Below are 17,084 nucleotides of genomic sequence, written 5' to 3'. Positions count from 1 at the left end.
TGAGATTAATGACTTCTTACCCTTGGTAACCACAACACTTAAGGAAAATAAAATGGTCTTGTGCTTTCTTGAGTGCATGATGGAAATAGGAGGCGATATCGTGCTCCACAAAGCCCCAGTTTGAAAGCTTCAGATATCACAGGCTTTTATAGCTCATAATACTCAGCCTCACTGCAGAAGGCACACAACGAAATCAATTTAGAGATTGCAGGAACTGAAATAAAACTATAAACCAGGCATTGTTTGAGCTCTACAGTGGACAATGAACTTGCTGGTTTCAATTGGTAAGGGAGCCTGTAGGTTTTAACACAGTATCTAAGCTGAATACTGCTTTGTAATGCTGCTGCTATTTCAGATGTTTTCTAAAACCCTGCACTTAAATTAGTGCTTAAAAGCATTCAGTTGAAAAATAGCCTGGAAAATAAAAAAGCATTATAATCCTTTATAATGACAACATTACAGATGATACTCCAAATATACTTCATAAATACACAAATCATACTTACAAAAATGAACAGATCACATTTACACACCTAAGACAAGTTGGAAGTGTTTTGAAAGCCAGAAGGTAAGATCTTCCAACTAATTATACGTGCTCTAAATTATCAAGCTTTAACATTGCATTTGCTATTTTTATGACAGAAAATTTGAGGTTTGCGTTGTTATCAAAACATCAGTGGCAAAGAAAAAAAAAATCTGCCAAGAAAATAAATAGAATGAAAGCATATTCCCAGAAGATGGCTGTACATGCAATTGCATGATGCTGTTATGACATTTAATTGTTTTGACAGAAAATGGTGTTTCGGTGCCAAATTCTGCCACAGATGTATGACTGCACACATCCGAGAACAGAGCTGTTCCTAACACGCATATTGTTTAGGAACACATTTCTGAACACTCAAGTAAAGCTCTCTGGCTATCTAGCAGACCTCCTGAGCTCCCAAAGCAAACTGGCCTGACATTTCAGCTCCGATTCACGCTGTGGGCCTGACATCTCAGTTTGGATTCCCCCAGGAACCACCTCCTGTTGAGGTGTATAACCAGTCTATCAGATAACACTTCTTAATCCAGTAACATTTACGAGGGGAAACAAACAATCAAACACAAGCCAAACCAAAACCATAGAAATGATGAAGAGTGTCCCATTTTGTTTATATATATCTGGGGGCAAAATTGGAACACAATGATGACTTCTGCATAATTTTAGATGGAATTTCTAACACTTCTGTCCTTAGGTGTTTTTTGGTGTTTTTTTTTTTTTTTTTTTTTTAAACCTGTATCTCTTCAGCTGAAAATGCTGAAGAAATCAGATAGTGCAGGAAGCAGAGTTGAGGATATGTCCATTGCTTCTCGTCTCCTTGGAAAACCATCCCCTAGCACAGCCTCCACGAACAGGCTCAGCCCGAGCTTCCTGAGATGCCAAGCTTGGTGTGAAAGTCACTGCTCTGCAGCTTTATTTCTCCATAGCCAAATTTCTGGAATTTGGACAAAATTTGCCATCTTGTCATTACTGTGTTTAACTAGTGGATTCCTGGACAGTGCTTTGACAACAGGCTACTGGTCTAGAAATATTTGTTATTTTGGATTATTTGGATTATTTTGGATTCATTTTTGGATATTTTGGGTCATTTCATAGACAGCTGAAGGCCTTTCAACTGTAGAAGGAAAAATATACACAACCCAAATTTAGACTGACAATTGTTCATAAAAAACTGACAGGAAAGAAGGAATTCCAGCAAAAGAAATTAAAAATGAAGCACTCAGGAGTGCTGCTATCCAAGGGCAGCCTCTAGTGGTCTGTCCAAAATCACTGAAATACCAAGCAAAAAATGTTTATATATATAGCTCCTGACAGTACCACCTGCATTTCACCCAACATGGGGTGTTGTAGCACCCCATGACAGGAATATAACCTAACCTGTTAGCAAGGCGATAGCATTTCTCATTGATTCTTACATTTAAAATCCTATTTAAAAAATAAAAACTGCCTTCCCCGAGACAACCAAACAAAAAAGCACAACTAAATAGCTATAAATACAACAACATGCATACTATACTGCTCTCATTTTCATTTCACAATAGAAATTTTGGAATTTTTGGAATTAATGAATTTTTAACTGTGCACTCACGTCACAGCATTTGGACTTTCCTTCTCCCCTTCCCAGTTACCTCCCCCTAAATCTTATACAGAACACCACTGATTAAAAGCTTATCAGTTGTTTTTCCTATTATGCTTACTTTTGGTCTCAGCTGTTACTAGTTCATGCCTCAGGAATATCTTGAAATATTCATACAATTTTTTCATCTTGGCTCAGAACTGGTCAGTCACCAGATACACAAAATCAAACTTCAGGATCTCACGGCAAGCCGGCAGTATATATGAAAAGAAGAATTGAGATGCATGTTGGGTTGTGAGGTGGCATGAATAAATAATAAGAAAAACATGTTAGGCAAATGGTTGTAGTTTGCTCATGAGGCAGAGGAGACCAGCAGAATCACAGAGCCTGGAACAGGAAAACAATGAAAATGCTTTTGGGAACTTTGTAAGCATAGACAAGATAATTGGGCATTCGTCTGTGTCAGCAGGAGAGACCATAGCTTATTTATTTTCAAGTATTTGCACTGATTTATATAGCATGCACAGCCACATTTATCTTTGCCTCCCCACTCAGCTTCAGATACAGGGGTGCCGATCTTCTCCATTTTCTCCAACTCTAAACACCTCATAACACACTTGCACTTCCATGCCGATTCCTCCTTAAAATAAATAAATAAATAATCAAACATTTGCTGATTGGAGCACAGTAAGGCTGGCTATATTCCATCATATACGCTGACATCCTTTCTGCTCCAAAAAACTCATGCTGTCGGTGGGGGGAGATGAGGGAATATAGCCAATGTCAGAATAAGAACTGAAGCATCCAGGCATCATCTTCTATCTCCCCTTGTATCACACACACTGATTTCCTTTCCATCAGCCCTTTCGTACATGAACTTAGCAAGTTTTATACCACTAAGGAATCACACATGCTAAAATCAGCATGGCTTAGATGCTTTTCTGCAGGTAAAAGAAATAATCATTAAAAGAAAAAAGTCACTGCTTAGCAGACCCTCTTTTAGGGTGTGAAGTTAACTAGAAAAAGTATTTTTAGGGAAGAACTTTTATTTTCTGAATGGAAAATTCAGTCTAATTTCTTCTGGCCACACCGAATTGCTTTTGTCAGGACTGAAGACAGACCATTTTGAGGACTCATTTAGACTTAACTACAGATGGCTGAAGTAGGCCACGTTATCCTTGAGGGACAATTAAGGATAAATAGGTCAGTAAAGGCAAAAGGGCTCCATGTTGGTTGAGCTTAAGTAAATATAAACAACAGAAAGCCTGAGTGCTCCCAGCTTCAGAACAATCAAGCCTGATCCCATAAAAGCATTTTTACACCAATTCAGAACTACGATATTGGAATTAAACATATTTCCAGCGCACTTCAACTACCACTAATGCCATTGCACGAAGTACTGACACACATTTTCTGGAAGGCTGCATGCTGTGTTTTAGGCAGGTGAGTTTATACTTAAATAGAGTGTTAAATTCTCTGTAGTTGAGATTAGACTTAATGAAAGCTCCAGCGTGAGGTCCAGCATTTTACTAATTAACTTCCTTAATTTTACCTTGTCTCCTTACGAGATGAAATTTACCACTGGATAACATGTGTCATGCAACTGGGATTTAAAGAATCCCTTCAACAGGGATGAACCTTAAAACAAGTTTAATATATTCACAAGGTGGACATCAGAACAACCATAAGTTGCCCCAAACCCAGGAAAAATTCAGACCAAGTAACACATTGAGCTTTGACCTAATGTTGTCAAACAACGTATCTGACACAAAAGCTCCCGACCACACCACTTCACCTCAGGATTCAACACTCTTGTTTTAAATATAAACCTTTACATTTCTTTTCTGCTTACAGGAACATATGGCATTTACAACTGCTTGGCAGCTGTGCTCGGAGAGGAAGGGCACGCACAGCATGACAGATTTTGCTGGAAGCCCTGGGATGTTCTCATTGACGAATCTGAGGGGCTGCCAAGGTAACAGCAGGATACAGGTTCCACATCTTTAGCCTGGATTGTAATCTGACAAAGAGGAGAGCATGGAAATGAAACACAGCTGACACAAATAGACACTGGAGCTGCAAAACTGTTGCTCAGTGTGTCAGTGTGAACTGACAGGGTGTCTGGTTTTTGGCACTTCTTACCCATTATGTGGTGACATTCATCCCCGGCACTCCATAAAATAGAAGTAGTTAACTCTTAGCTAGCAGTGGGCTGCTTATTTAGGCTGTAGATAAATGAGGTAACTTGTGTGGTTACTCTTCCCCATTGGTTCTTCAGAAGGTTGGCCTGGCCCTGAAGGCTCTTCAGGCCCAAAGACAGCATTACCCTAATGCAGGTGCCCCAGCTCTCAGGGAACAGCAGTGAAACCATGCTGACAAGACTGGCCAGACCCAAGCCTGCTCCACACACAAGCTCTGTGTGTACCAAGGTTTGTTAGCTCCAGCAACATCCACACCATGCTGTGCCGTGGTCACCCAGTCCCTAGCTAAATCATGGGATCATTAGGGTTGGAAAAGCCCTCCAAGATCATCGGGTCCAACCACCCCCCTACCACCAATGTCACCACCAAACCATGTCCCCAAGCACCAGGCCCAACCTCTCCTTGCACACCCCCAGGGACGGTGACTCCACCACCTCCCTGGGCAACCCGTCCCAGTGCCTGACTGCTCTTTCTGAGCAGAAATGGCTCCTCATTGCCAGCCTGAACCTCCCCTGGCACAACTTGAGGCCATTCCCTCTGGTCCTATCACTGGTTACCTGTGAGAAGAGGCTGACCCCCAGCTGCCCACAGCTTCCTTTCAGGCAGTTGTGGAGAGCAATGAGGTCTCCCCTGAGCCTCCTCTTCTCCAGACCAAACACCCCCAGTTCCCTGACGCTTTGCAGTGCCCATACTAATGAAGTCTTCTTGGACGCGAACACTAAGACACTAAGCCCCCTGGGAGGCTTAGTGAAGATGTTTCCTTTTAGTTTTTTGGCAACCCGATGTTAATCCCAAATGACAGAGAGCTGGTGCACTCTGTAAGGAAGGGTCTGGAGCTCGCCAGGCCGTAACAACAGAACTTTATAACTCCCAGACGCCAACACTTTGTGAAGTTATCTTGTTCCGTTTCGTAACTTGGCCAGGCTCGCTCCCTAATTTCACACACCAGGCGGTACCACGAACAATAGCATTTCTTAGAACACCACACTGTGTTCGGGCCTTTGTAAGCCATCGGGATCTTAAAGACGAAGACATTCTCCTGGGCAGGAAACCGATGGGGACAGCTTTCAAAACAGGAAATAGCAGAACATGACAATTTAACCTGAGATATACTTCGGATCATGCAGCGGGACAGAAGGGCATTACAAACAGAGGCTGTACAAGGCTCTGTCTGAATACAAGCACAAAAGGCCTGTGTATTGTATTTAATAAGCAGCGTGGGACTAAAATTGGCCATGACAACTCAAAATTTTCTAATCTATACCATTTCTCTTGAAGGGAACTCTGTATTTAAGACAGTGTTACACATTTAAAATATTAATTTTTTAATCTCTTGTGACCACAAAAATTTTAGCTTGCTTTTTTTTGTTGTTGTTGTTCAAGGATGAATCTATAAGAGCAATGAAGAAAAATATTAAAGCTATATCCTTTTAGTTTCCCATACAGCATATTGTTATTGGATTGCAGAAGAAACTGCTAATTAGCCAGAAACAAAGCCATATGTTTGAAAAATACTGTCTTTTTTTTTTTTTTTTTTTTTTTTTTAAACCACTGCAATTATCTACTAATTTCTTTTGGACCAAATTCTCATGTCACACCCCACATTTTGTAAACTCATTTTCCAAGAACACATACATGCTGGTAAGTTAATAAAACATGTTACGTTTCAGCTGTGATTGATAGAAATAAACACATATAACACTTGCCTTCAGTGTACATCATAGATCTTAGATGTCCATTTACTAGGATAAATAGAAAAGGTGAAAAAATACTTTCAAAACAAAGAAAAAATGAGAAAAGCGTACTGAACACCCTGAAATAACTTCTTAAGGGTACATGAGGCAGTTGCTTTAGGAGTCTATTTCAACCTTGAATGGAATATTCTTCCTCCACCCTCTGTATATGGGATATAAAAGGCACACCTCACAGGTGCCTCTCCCACTTCGCAGTAGCAATGTGACTTCTGTGTATGGAAGTCTTCAGATTTTTATTCAACTCTGTGGTGAAACAACCTTGTCTTCCTACCCAGCTCAGCAGCATTCCCCAAGGACTCACCCAGTGAAGTGACAGGAGGCATTCTTCTCTGCAAGCTCTAAAGAGTATCAGACTGGCTACACAGACATCACGAAGTGCCCTCAAACACAGGCAAAACTTGGCTCACTGTTCTCTGCTGAAAGCCAATTGACTCTAAAGATCATCTCTCTTACAGACACGTATCTACAGATATGAATTTATTCAGAAACTGTATTGTTAAAACCTAATAACTCCTGAAGATCAGTACTTATATCAAAAGTATTTGTAGTAATTTATCATTGTAGTTAAAGTACTCTTCCCGTAAGGCATTGCCCTAAGTATGTTACATACTGTCATGGATTCCCCTTCTTTCATCTTGGGTGCTACATGTGTAAAACAATAACAAAAATCACTGGAACTAAGCAAAGAAAAAAAAAATCACTCAGGAAGAGAGTCCCCACCTTTTCAATACAAAATATTTTGTACTTCAATAATAGTACTAAACCCACCAGCTGCTAAAAGGAAGAACCTGTTTCAGAAGTATTAGATATATACCTTTACAATGTACATCTCAGAGTGAAACATAGTAGGATTGGCTATACTCTTCCACTGTCTATAGTTCTTATCCTTAATCCATCATTTTTTCCTGATACAGCAACGATCTTTAAGTACACACGGTACATGACTGTTGTCACACAGAATGTCAACAATCTTGTACTGAATATTTTGATATTATTACAAGCCATACACGAGGTACTGTACCTTATCTAGATGTCTAGCTGAACATGTTTTCCTTGCAGTGTTAGCAATCTGAAGGAGATGGTTCTGCTTTTTGTTTAATAATATACAATTGCACCAGGGTTAATGGTATATCTTATATTGAAATTAGATATTCCCTTTCCACTGTCTCCTTGCTTAACTTCCTCAACTTATCAGACTTCCACATCTGAGCACACGCTGATAGCTCTGCTGTTTGCATTATTCTACTCCCCGGTCATCTAAGCTGGTAACATGCAACTTATAATAGTTCAATTTCTGAATGCAAGGTGACCCATGAGATATTTAACTCTTCATTGTAGCAGTTCATTGTGAAAGAGACAAGTTTATACAGGAAAAGCTTGTTAAACTCAGTGTTCAGATAGTATAGAATAATAATTCAATGAGGAGGGACAAGGTCAAGTTTACACCTATGCAATCAGAGGGAATAGTAACTACATGTTCAGAGGTTTTGTTTTTTCTCTTTTGACAGGAAGTCCTAAGCTACACTTATTAAGGCTTTTATTAATACTCCTTTCACTTGGAAACAAATCTTGAAAATCTGATGCCACTGCTAGAAATCACCATACTGGTAAATATTTTATTAGGCAAAAAATCTTCTGCAGAACACAGAAAGGTCCTTTCTTATGTGGCTCGTAGCAGTTTCTCGTTGTCATTCCCATGAAATATTATTTCCCCTAACACATGACTGCAGGCAGTCAGACAATAAGCTTTGAGTTATTGCTGCCAACCCCTCGCTGTGATCGGGAATCTTGTGCAGGGCCAAGTGGCACACACAGCCTAGCATGTTTTCCAAGGAACTGTTGTGGCTCCAGACGTGTCTGTGCTCTACAGGGCTTTTCTATGGAAAAGTTCTTCTCCTCAGTCAGAACAACCAAAAGACAAAGTTATGTATTTCATAAGCTAAATGATACTGATCAGTTGAGGATTCCATGCATAAAAGCTGTAGGCTGCATTTTTTACCCTTCCTGTAAATTTGTATATCTTAGACCTTTTAAATAAACTTACAAAACAAATAAACTATTAACTATCTGCCTCCACTTCCCTCAAAAGCAAGTTCCCAGTCTTTAAAATTTTAGCCATTGAAAACTAAGATAACAACAAAAATCCTGCCTTGTGACAACTTTAACAACACTAGAAATATCAGCAATTCAAAGTTCACAATACTGCCCATCTTTGAGGTATATGCAGTCGACAGCTTATTGTTGGCAGAAGATGTTTTACGGGGGAGTGTATGCTGACATCTGGTTAGCAGCATTTCTGCAGTTTGTTATTCCTACACACCTACCCAAGGGCTTATAAACAAAGTTTAACACAGTAAGCGTGTAACACCATTAGACAAGATGTCAGGGATGACCAAAGCCCTTTGAGATTACAGGCACTAAAAAGGTCCCAGTTTTATCAGCATTTTAACAGTGGCATTAACATTTCAGCTTAAAACTTGTAACAAAAGTTATAAAAATCCAAGAACATAAAATATGGGTATAGTAATAAAAGTTAGTATCTTGCTTTTTATATCTACCTAGCTATTTTCCTTTGTTTACAGGGGATGGCAATCTAAAGATTTAGAAATAAAAGAAGCAAATAACAAAAACATCCTACAAGAACAGCCAAACTTAAGAAGTGGCTGCTGCTGGCTGGCTATGCATACAATAATTATTGGAAGGTATGGGAAAATGAACAAAAAATCTCCAGAAATTCTGCTCCCAGAGTTTTAATTAGTCAAAACGTGCTCCCACCAAGCTGATGCACTGGGACGCCTTCAGTGTTCCTCCCTGCGCCAGATGCTGTTTGCTCCGCTCAGAATTTCTCACACGAATCCCACTCTGTGAAGAAGTTCAGTGGGCCACAATAAGGCGCCTTGCCAAAGGAGGACTTTCATAAGGAGGAGCAGATGTGAATTTAGCACATAATTATTTGTAATAACAGTATTCAAGGAAGATACTATCAAGGGAGGCTTAGCACCCCACAGCTTAAAGAGCACAAGGATAAACAAATAAAATAAAGCTGACTGTTGGCTTCAGAGCTTCTCTCCTGCTTACCTACGTGTTAATAAGTTCAACTAGGACAGCACCTCATGGTACTGTGCTGCATATAACCAGTGTTCCCTTTAAGGGAACAGGTCCTACAAAATAATTAGGAGGAAAGACCTTTACAGGAAGACCATTTGTTCACTGTATATGCATGAAAAGAAATAAAGCATGTGTGTGCATGAGGGAAATCGGCCATGATTAGTTTCAGACACGAATTCAGCACAGCCCATGCTGAGTTGCACTGAACGTTGTCAGAGGAAAGAATGAGAAAAACAGCTTGAGACCAACATTTAATCGGTGTTAGATAACTTGCGTTTCTAAGGGTATTTAATCTGGGAAAGCCACAAAGCCCAATTTGGGAAAGACATAACAGATCTCACTTCATACAATAGTTCAAACTTGAAGGGATCTCAGGAGGTTTCCAGTCCTACCTCCTGCTCAAAGCAGGGCCAACCCAAATTTGGATCAGGTTACTCAGGGCTTTGGACGGTCAGGTCTTGAAAACTTTCAAGAATGAAGACTCCATGATATCCTTTGGCATCCTGTCTCAATGCTACATCACTCTCCCAGTAACAAATAGACGAACCAGTCTTTCCCCACCTAGTAGCCCCCTATCAAGACTGTGACTACCCAACTTGGGCACAAGACTGGAGAAGGGAGAAGACTGTGGAAAGTCTTGCTAAAGTTGAGACATGCACAGCCTCCCCTCATTTACACACCCAGTAATTTCACCACGGAAATAGGTTGATCAAGTGCAATTTACCATTGTTTAATCCATGCTGGCTACTTTCCAGCACTTTCAGCTTTCTTGTGCACATAAATGTGTTTGAAGAGGACTCACTCCATAACTTCCTGACAGACTAAAGTGAGGTCAGCTAGCCTGTAGTGCTTCAGATCATTATTCTTGTCCTTTCTGAAGATGAATATATTTGCTTTTCTCCGGTCATCACAGTCTGCCTCTGATCTCAAAAATCTTTTGAAGGTGATAAAAAGCTGCCTCACCACTCTAGATATAGCTCAGCTTATCCCAAATACTAGTTTGGGGTCAACATTTTTCAAGAGATCCTTGAGATCATCACCTCTTGCTAGTCACTCTCAAACTCAGATCCTGTCTCTAAGCACAAAGGCCTGGACAGGCTGTCAGAGAAGACTGATGAGCTCTTTGCTTCAAGTGTCTCAGCCTCTCATCTGTGTTGGCTGCCACTAAAATACCCAGCCCATTCAGCACAAGCTCGCGTTCTCCTTCTTCATTCCTTTACTGCTAACGCAGCAGATTTTTTTCTGGGGGGTGCTGTGACTTTCCTGAAGCCACCCCGTGTGTTCAGGCAATGCTTCTGTATTTCACTTTTGTAGCCTACCACTGCTTTCATCTCCTGTGCGCTGTCTTTGTACTGCAGCTCAAAGTCACAAGTTCCCCGCTCAGCCAGGTCAGTCTCCCAGTATGTCTACTCATTTTCCAAGCTGTACCATTCTTGTGCTTGGATGGTGCTGTCCTCAAAAACTTGCCAGCTTTCCTCAGCAGATTTACTCTTCAGAATTACACTCCATTAAATCTCACCTGAATAAGTCAGTCTGTTCTCTTGAATTCTGGCATCTGTATTCTACTCTGCTACATGCATTCCGTTAGCATATCCTGCCAAAATTGTATATTTCCAATTAAAACACACAACACCACACTCTAAAATCCAGCAGTGCAGAAATACGAAACAAGAGGAAAATTTCTGTTACAGAATCTATATCCATACCTACCAGAAAGTAATTTCTTCTTTCATGCTCTAGATGAACGATATACTGCTATTTATACTTTTATCAACTACTGCATTAGGTGGTTCTCACTAATCAAGACTTTTATTGACGCTGCATCACCTGCTACATTCACATTTTCTTTAATTAAATACAAGCTGGACCTTTACACCATGATATATATTTCTGAACGTAGGAAATCCTTTATTGGATAAGAGTATTTTCTCTTGGCTGGGTGCTCACCTTGGGATGCTGGTGAGGTAGGTCAGGACATTCTGGAACTCCTTCTCTGGGATCTCACTGAAAGCTGGGTAGTCTGGAAAGGTGATAACAGGGCATCCATCTCCCCCTCTTCCACCTACAAAAGAAACAAGAAGCAGGCACATTTACATAAACGTCCTGTTAACTAGACTGCAATTTCCCAGTAATTAAACGATTGTACTTTTTCTTCTTTTGATGCAGTGCTCATCAGCATGGACACTACTTATTCGGAACAGTCCAATCTCTTCTTCAGAGTTTATAGAGTTCTATAGGAAGAAATTTATTACGCATTAATTTTTTCCTGTACATGTTAAGTGTCTTGTGTGAACACAATTTGGACACCAGATGGCAGTGCATCTTTCATTTGATAAATGCCGACTGCAAGTAAATACACCCCATTTGGAGAAAAAAACATGTAGTAATTTAGGAAAAAAAATAATCAGAACTAAGCAGGCAAATCTCCATATTGAACCAAACTCAACCTCCTTACCAGTTTGAGCTCATTCCTACAACCCTCCCCTCAGCTAGGGGAGCTAGCTCTCTACCATATCTATTTTTAGGTACAATTATGCATTATTTTCAGCTTTCCCTGGTTACTCACTTTGTTCCACTTAGCTTCTATAAATAGGCCATATGAAACAAAAGAAAAAGAACAATACACTTGCAGGACATGGCCTAAAAGAAGAACCACAGACCACGACTTTCAGGAAGTTCCCAGACCACCACCAATTGTCAAGGGCAAACGTGGAGCCGTCCAGCCTTGACACAGCCTACTATTTTTCAGTTCCTATTACACTCATTGGCGGTTATCATGGGTGGGGATGACTCCATCCTGCCTGTAAATACACTGTTGTGCTCTGCTTACGTTACTCCAATATTTTCCTGACGGGACACTTAAGCACACCTATACCTCCCACTGCTGCTCGAGTGCTTTTCCTTCGTGCTGCAGGGCTTAGAGCCAGGTGCTCTGAACTGCTCTGCATAATAAATTCCACCTAATTCCAGCTTTAACATCGCTGGCCTAGAGAAGTCGCTTTCTATATTGCGACTTGAAGTACATGATATTGCAACTTGAAGTACACGGCCACAAATGAAAGACCTGCTGCTCTAGTAAAGCCCTTGCTCCTTGCAAATGAGCATTTGTCACAGCAAGCTACATAAAGATCACAGAAAACACAGCCAAGTAAAAATCCTACATGTAAGTAGTGTTCGTATGAAATACTAATATAGTAGAAGAGTTTTTGGTTTTTTAACATGTCCTTTTTTTCAGAGTGAACTTAAGGCAGCAAGGAATGTTTATTTTTTCCCTTCATTCAGAACCATTTATCCTTGTTTCACCTCTGCAAAAGCATCATTACCCAGTTCAGTCCTAAATTAGCTGTGTAAAATGTGATTTTCTTCCCTTCTCCTGAAACTAAACCAAGCCACAGAATTTTGTGGTGAGTAGATAAAAGGGAAAGTGGAGTTTGGAAAGCCAGGTGTTTTTTTGTTTTTTTTTTTTAAGAAGAGCGGGAAAGCAAGAGAGTGACAAAAATATCTAACTTGACCTCTCTCGTACTTTCTGAAATATGTTTTTAAGGCAAAAAATTAAATATCTTATTAAGGCCAATTAACATAATAGCCTTTCAACATTCCAAACCCAGTTACGAAAAAGACAAGAAAACTCACCTGAACTCCATGAGTGCTACAGGTCATGACAATAATTCAATTTGTAGAGTCATTTAGAATCATTTCTAAAATGAGCAACTGTAATTTTCACAAAAATGTAAAAATTGTAATCCAGAAAATAGTATTTCTTTATTTTATTTTAAAGAAATACAGGTCTGTTGGGAGAGTGACTGCATCTACTTAGCTCACAGTCATGACAGCTGCAAAATCATCTCTCCTGCAATTCACCCTCCTGAAATGTCCACCACAACTGTGGACCAGGCTGAGCTTCTTTGCTGGCCAAGTTCAATTCACCATGGCGCACACAACCCTACTCTCCTATTGCTAGGTGTAAGCAGGGATGCATTGACTTGTTCAGCTGAAGTGTAATAGTTTTACATTTCTTAAGACAACCAAATATATCTTTGGGAGCATATTCAATCTAATCTTAGGTGGGTTTTGTTGTTTTCTAGAAGTTTTTTCAGAAAGGATATTATAGCCCCTTCTTTTTGAAGATACGTGCATACTCGCACGCACACACACAAATGCTGTCATGACTATGCAAGGGAAAACGTTGAAAAAAGTCTGTTATTTCTTTTTGAGGTATTCATCAAATGCCACTTGAGTGCCAGCTTTTGTTTTTGGTTAAATTGCAAAGAGCAGAAGAGAACACACCGCTCCTTAAGCACCTGCAATCAGCCCTCACTCATTTTGTCTGAAATGGTTTCCAAGAATTACTTGAGACTGGTCTCATTACATGTGTAGCTGTAAGGAACCACCTCCAAATGAGAGGATCATTATTTTTCAGCCTAAAAATGGAAACACCATAGAAGTGAAGAGCACTGAAATGTATATCTGCAATTAAGCAAAAACCAAATACCACTTTACATGAAGTAGATCCACTTCCACCCTATTTCCGTGAGCCTTCATTAAAGCGGTACTTTGTTATTAACTCATTTACAACTGACTTGGCAAGCCTATTCAACTGAAGCTTCCAAAACAAATTTGGTATCAAAGAAAACAAATTACCCATGTAAACCGAAAGTTTTTCGGTGGATAAACCCCTACAATTCCAGTAAACTTCCAGTGAGGTGGGGCTGTCTTCTCAGTAGAAGACTGGCCTTGGTCTACAGCCAGTTATTACATCAGTGACAGCCCTGCATTTTGGGGGAAAATAAGCATTTTGAAAACATGTTGAATTGCATTAGCTATACAAGTTAGGTAGCAAAACGACTTAATTTGGCTTATGAAATAGCACACAGGGTTCCTAACTTTTGTGTACAATTTTTTAAACAATAGCACTGACCATTAAAATCACGTGGATTCAGAGCATCAAGAACCCATGGATACTAAAGGAGTGGAAAAGAGGTCCTTTGAAACTAGCAAACCTAGGTAATTTAGCATTTATTCTCTATATTTTGCTGCATCTAACTTTTCCTACCACAGTTAGGAAAAAAAGAACATCATAAAAAAGAAAATTGCAAGTTGGTAAGGTGATAAAGAACTGCCAAGCCAAGGAAATTTTAACACTTTTGCACAAATTCTAATCAAGAGGCATACAATGGACTCGTTATCCAAAACCACTCTTAAGTGGCAAACAATTGCTGCTACTCTTTTCAGTTTAAAATCGCATTGAAAGTTACAAAAATTATGAAATTGGCACAGCTGCTAGAAAACGTGTGCATAGAGAAAACGAAAATTCCCCACAACCCAATAAAAGACATGCTCTTTCCCCTAGTAGGGCTGGCAAAATCAGGGAGCAGCAAAGTAGAATGCTCAGACTTTCAGGAAACAAAAGCAGATTATTTTGTGGTGTTCCCCTAGTTATCCTGCTCCAGTTTGCAAATGAAAAGGTGCTCTCAAAAGCACTCTACCCAATCCCACAAGAAGGAAGCAGTGTAGGTGGATATAATTATATGATGACAGGTTTAGGTTAGAGGACCTGTATTTTAGCTCCGTCATGCAAATGAAATGGCACTCAGATTAAAAGATATGGTTTTTATATTGATCAATATGGGCACGCGAGTCTCAAGAGTTGAGCAATTTGACAACGATGATGATCAACAACTTCAGTTCAAAAGATCCAGCTTGTGTAAAAGTAATCTTGTTTGCACTGACGTCAAAAGTTAGATACTTGTGTGAATGAGAGACAGCCTTAATACATTTTTTATTTTTATTTTTTACTGCTGTTGTGGTTCAGATACTATGTTTATGTTTCTGAAAAGGAATTTATCTTTTCTCCTTGAGGAATATACTCAATTGGAGTACTCAAAGTATCTGAAATTAAGAGTAGACTTCAATTAAGTAGTGGATAAAAGCTTCATTGCATATCCTTTGTTAAGGTAAAAAAAAAAAAAAAAGAATTGAGGTATTTATTAAAAAAGTATTATTTCCTTGAAATGACAGAAATTTTACATTACTTCACAAGCTGCATTTTGCTCAGGCTGATCAGTAGTAAGTATACTGGGCTAGAAATCAGTTTTTTTTTTTTTCTTTCTTTTTTAGTTTCTACAGACAGAAAGTTCACTGTACTAAATATAAAACCACAGTTCAGTCAACACCTGAGTGAGACAAACCACTACTGTTTCTTGCCTCTTCCACTGTCAGTACAGGACACTTACAATAAATGTGTTATATGGGTAACAAAACTGAAATTTCAAAAATAAATGCTGCAATGTGTATAGCACAGAATCCACTTAGAAATTCTCAGAGTTTACAGACTCAGGACCCATAGATACAACAAAGAGAACAGTTTAACCAGTAAGATATTTCCAGGTCACTTCCATACAAGAGAGCAAGGACATTGCTGATGAATTCCAAGTTATAGAGAGCAAGGAGAAGCAAATCATTTACAAAGATAATTTAAGGGCCAAAGATTAAGCATTTCTAAAAGCTAGAACCAATGCTAACTTTTTTTCAACTGCAGGAAAGCCAGCTATGAATAAACATGCAAAAATGCAAGTTGCATGAAGAATTAAAAATAGCAACTCATATGTATTTTTTCTTTAATGGAAATAACTTTGTTTGAAGTTGTGCATTGCATGAAGAGGCATTCAAAGCAAAGTGAGCTGAAACAGCTGGTTTCAGTACTTGTGCTGGCCAGAAGAGTCATTTGCACATCACATAGCTTGTATGATTTAAGATGCGTATAAACATATACACCTGTCTGTATGCTCTTGTTCATCCCATTTGTTTTAACAAACCTGCATATAGCAACTGCATATAGTTATGAAGTTGGGTATGAAAGTAATACGGCAACTTTCTAAGCCAGGAAAGAGAAAATAAAATATTTGTGAAAGAAAATATAAAATGCAAATGAGCAACTGTAAGCAAGGTAGACTTTTGAAGAGACTTTTGAATAGAGCCCCCAGTGTCCCTTTAGAGGAGAAATAAATAAATAAAACAGTAATAATAATTAAAAAATTTTGCAATACAGGAAAAAAAGGTTACAAAAATACAAACTAAATAAAGAACGTGTTAGACAGGTGAAACAGTGAACCATGTAGAGAGGACTGTCTGCTTTGGTATGTGGAAGGGCACACCTACTATAGTTTAGCAGCAACAAAAAGCAACAAAAATTCTTAAAGTTAAGGACCTTGTTCCACAGAAGGAAGAAACTCCAAGGAAAAATGTAAGCAACTGGGCCAGAGGTAAAATATTAACACTGGGGTTTGTAATCTTATTTTGTGAATGATTTGAAACCTCATCCAGAGCTTGCCCCTATTACAAGTGAGCTGAACACAACTGCAGGCACATTGCCAAGCCACAGCTGGAGCCTTCAGCATCTGTAGGAGCAGCTAGAACCTTGAAACCTTGATGCCATTACATTTGGCTATGCTTGCTGAAAAACTTAAGAATTAAAATAAAGTTTTGTTCTAAATTGTTTTGTTTCAAGCCTAACTTGGATGTCCCCAGAGCATTTATATTATAATCTAACACAATGAGACACACAGAATACTTTGTACCTTGAGAGGAAGAGACAGACAAACAGGTGACCCTGTTTTAGGTCAAAACACAGAAAATAGCTCAGGAAGGGCTACTATCTACAGCTGTTGAAGCAGACTGGTTTACATTCACTATTAAGCAAGTGTCCCACAAGACCTAGATATATCATGTTAGTGAAACACGGATGTGATTCTCAAGTATATGTTGCATTGGTGTTGAAAAAAAAAAAAATCACTAAAAATTGAAACGTTATATATGACATTAATTGATTCACCACACCTGCAAAGAAGCTATCTACCACATATATTCATAATCTAGAAACTTCAATTTTAACGTGTTTTGTATCA

At 39.2% G+C, this 17,084-nt stretch overlaps 1 protein-coding gene across 9 annotated transcripts in view; it reads right to left on the bottom strand.

Annotated features, from left to right (window-relative positions):
• MCF2L (MCF.2 cell line derived transforming sequence like) overlaps positions 1–17,084 on the bottom strand; it is a 155,027-nt gene that overhangs the window by 45,651 nt on the left and 92,292 nt on the right. For all 9 annotated transcript variants that reach the window (XM_082763788.1, XM_082763786.1, XM_082763790.1 and 6 more), the window contains one exon: positions 11,128–11,242. In XM_082763788.1, coding sequence (XP_082619914.1) covers positions 11,128–11,242 — 115 coding nt within the window. The remainder of the gene's footprint in view (positions 1–11,127; positions 11,243–17,084) is intronic.

Source organism: Aythya marila (genome assembly GCF_965140915.1).
Source record: "Aythya marila genome assembly, chromosome: 1".
NCBI classification, from domain to species: Eukaryota; Metazoa; Chordata; class Aves; order Anseriformes; family Anatidae; genus Aythya; species Aythya marila.
Note: the sequence above shows the minus strand (reverse complement) of the source record. Positions and strands in the feature narration are given on the sequence as shown.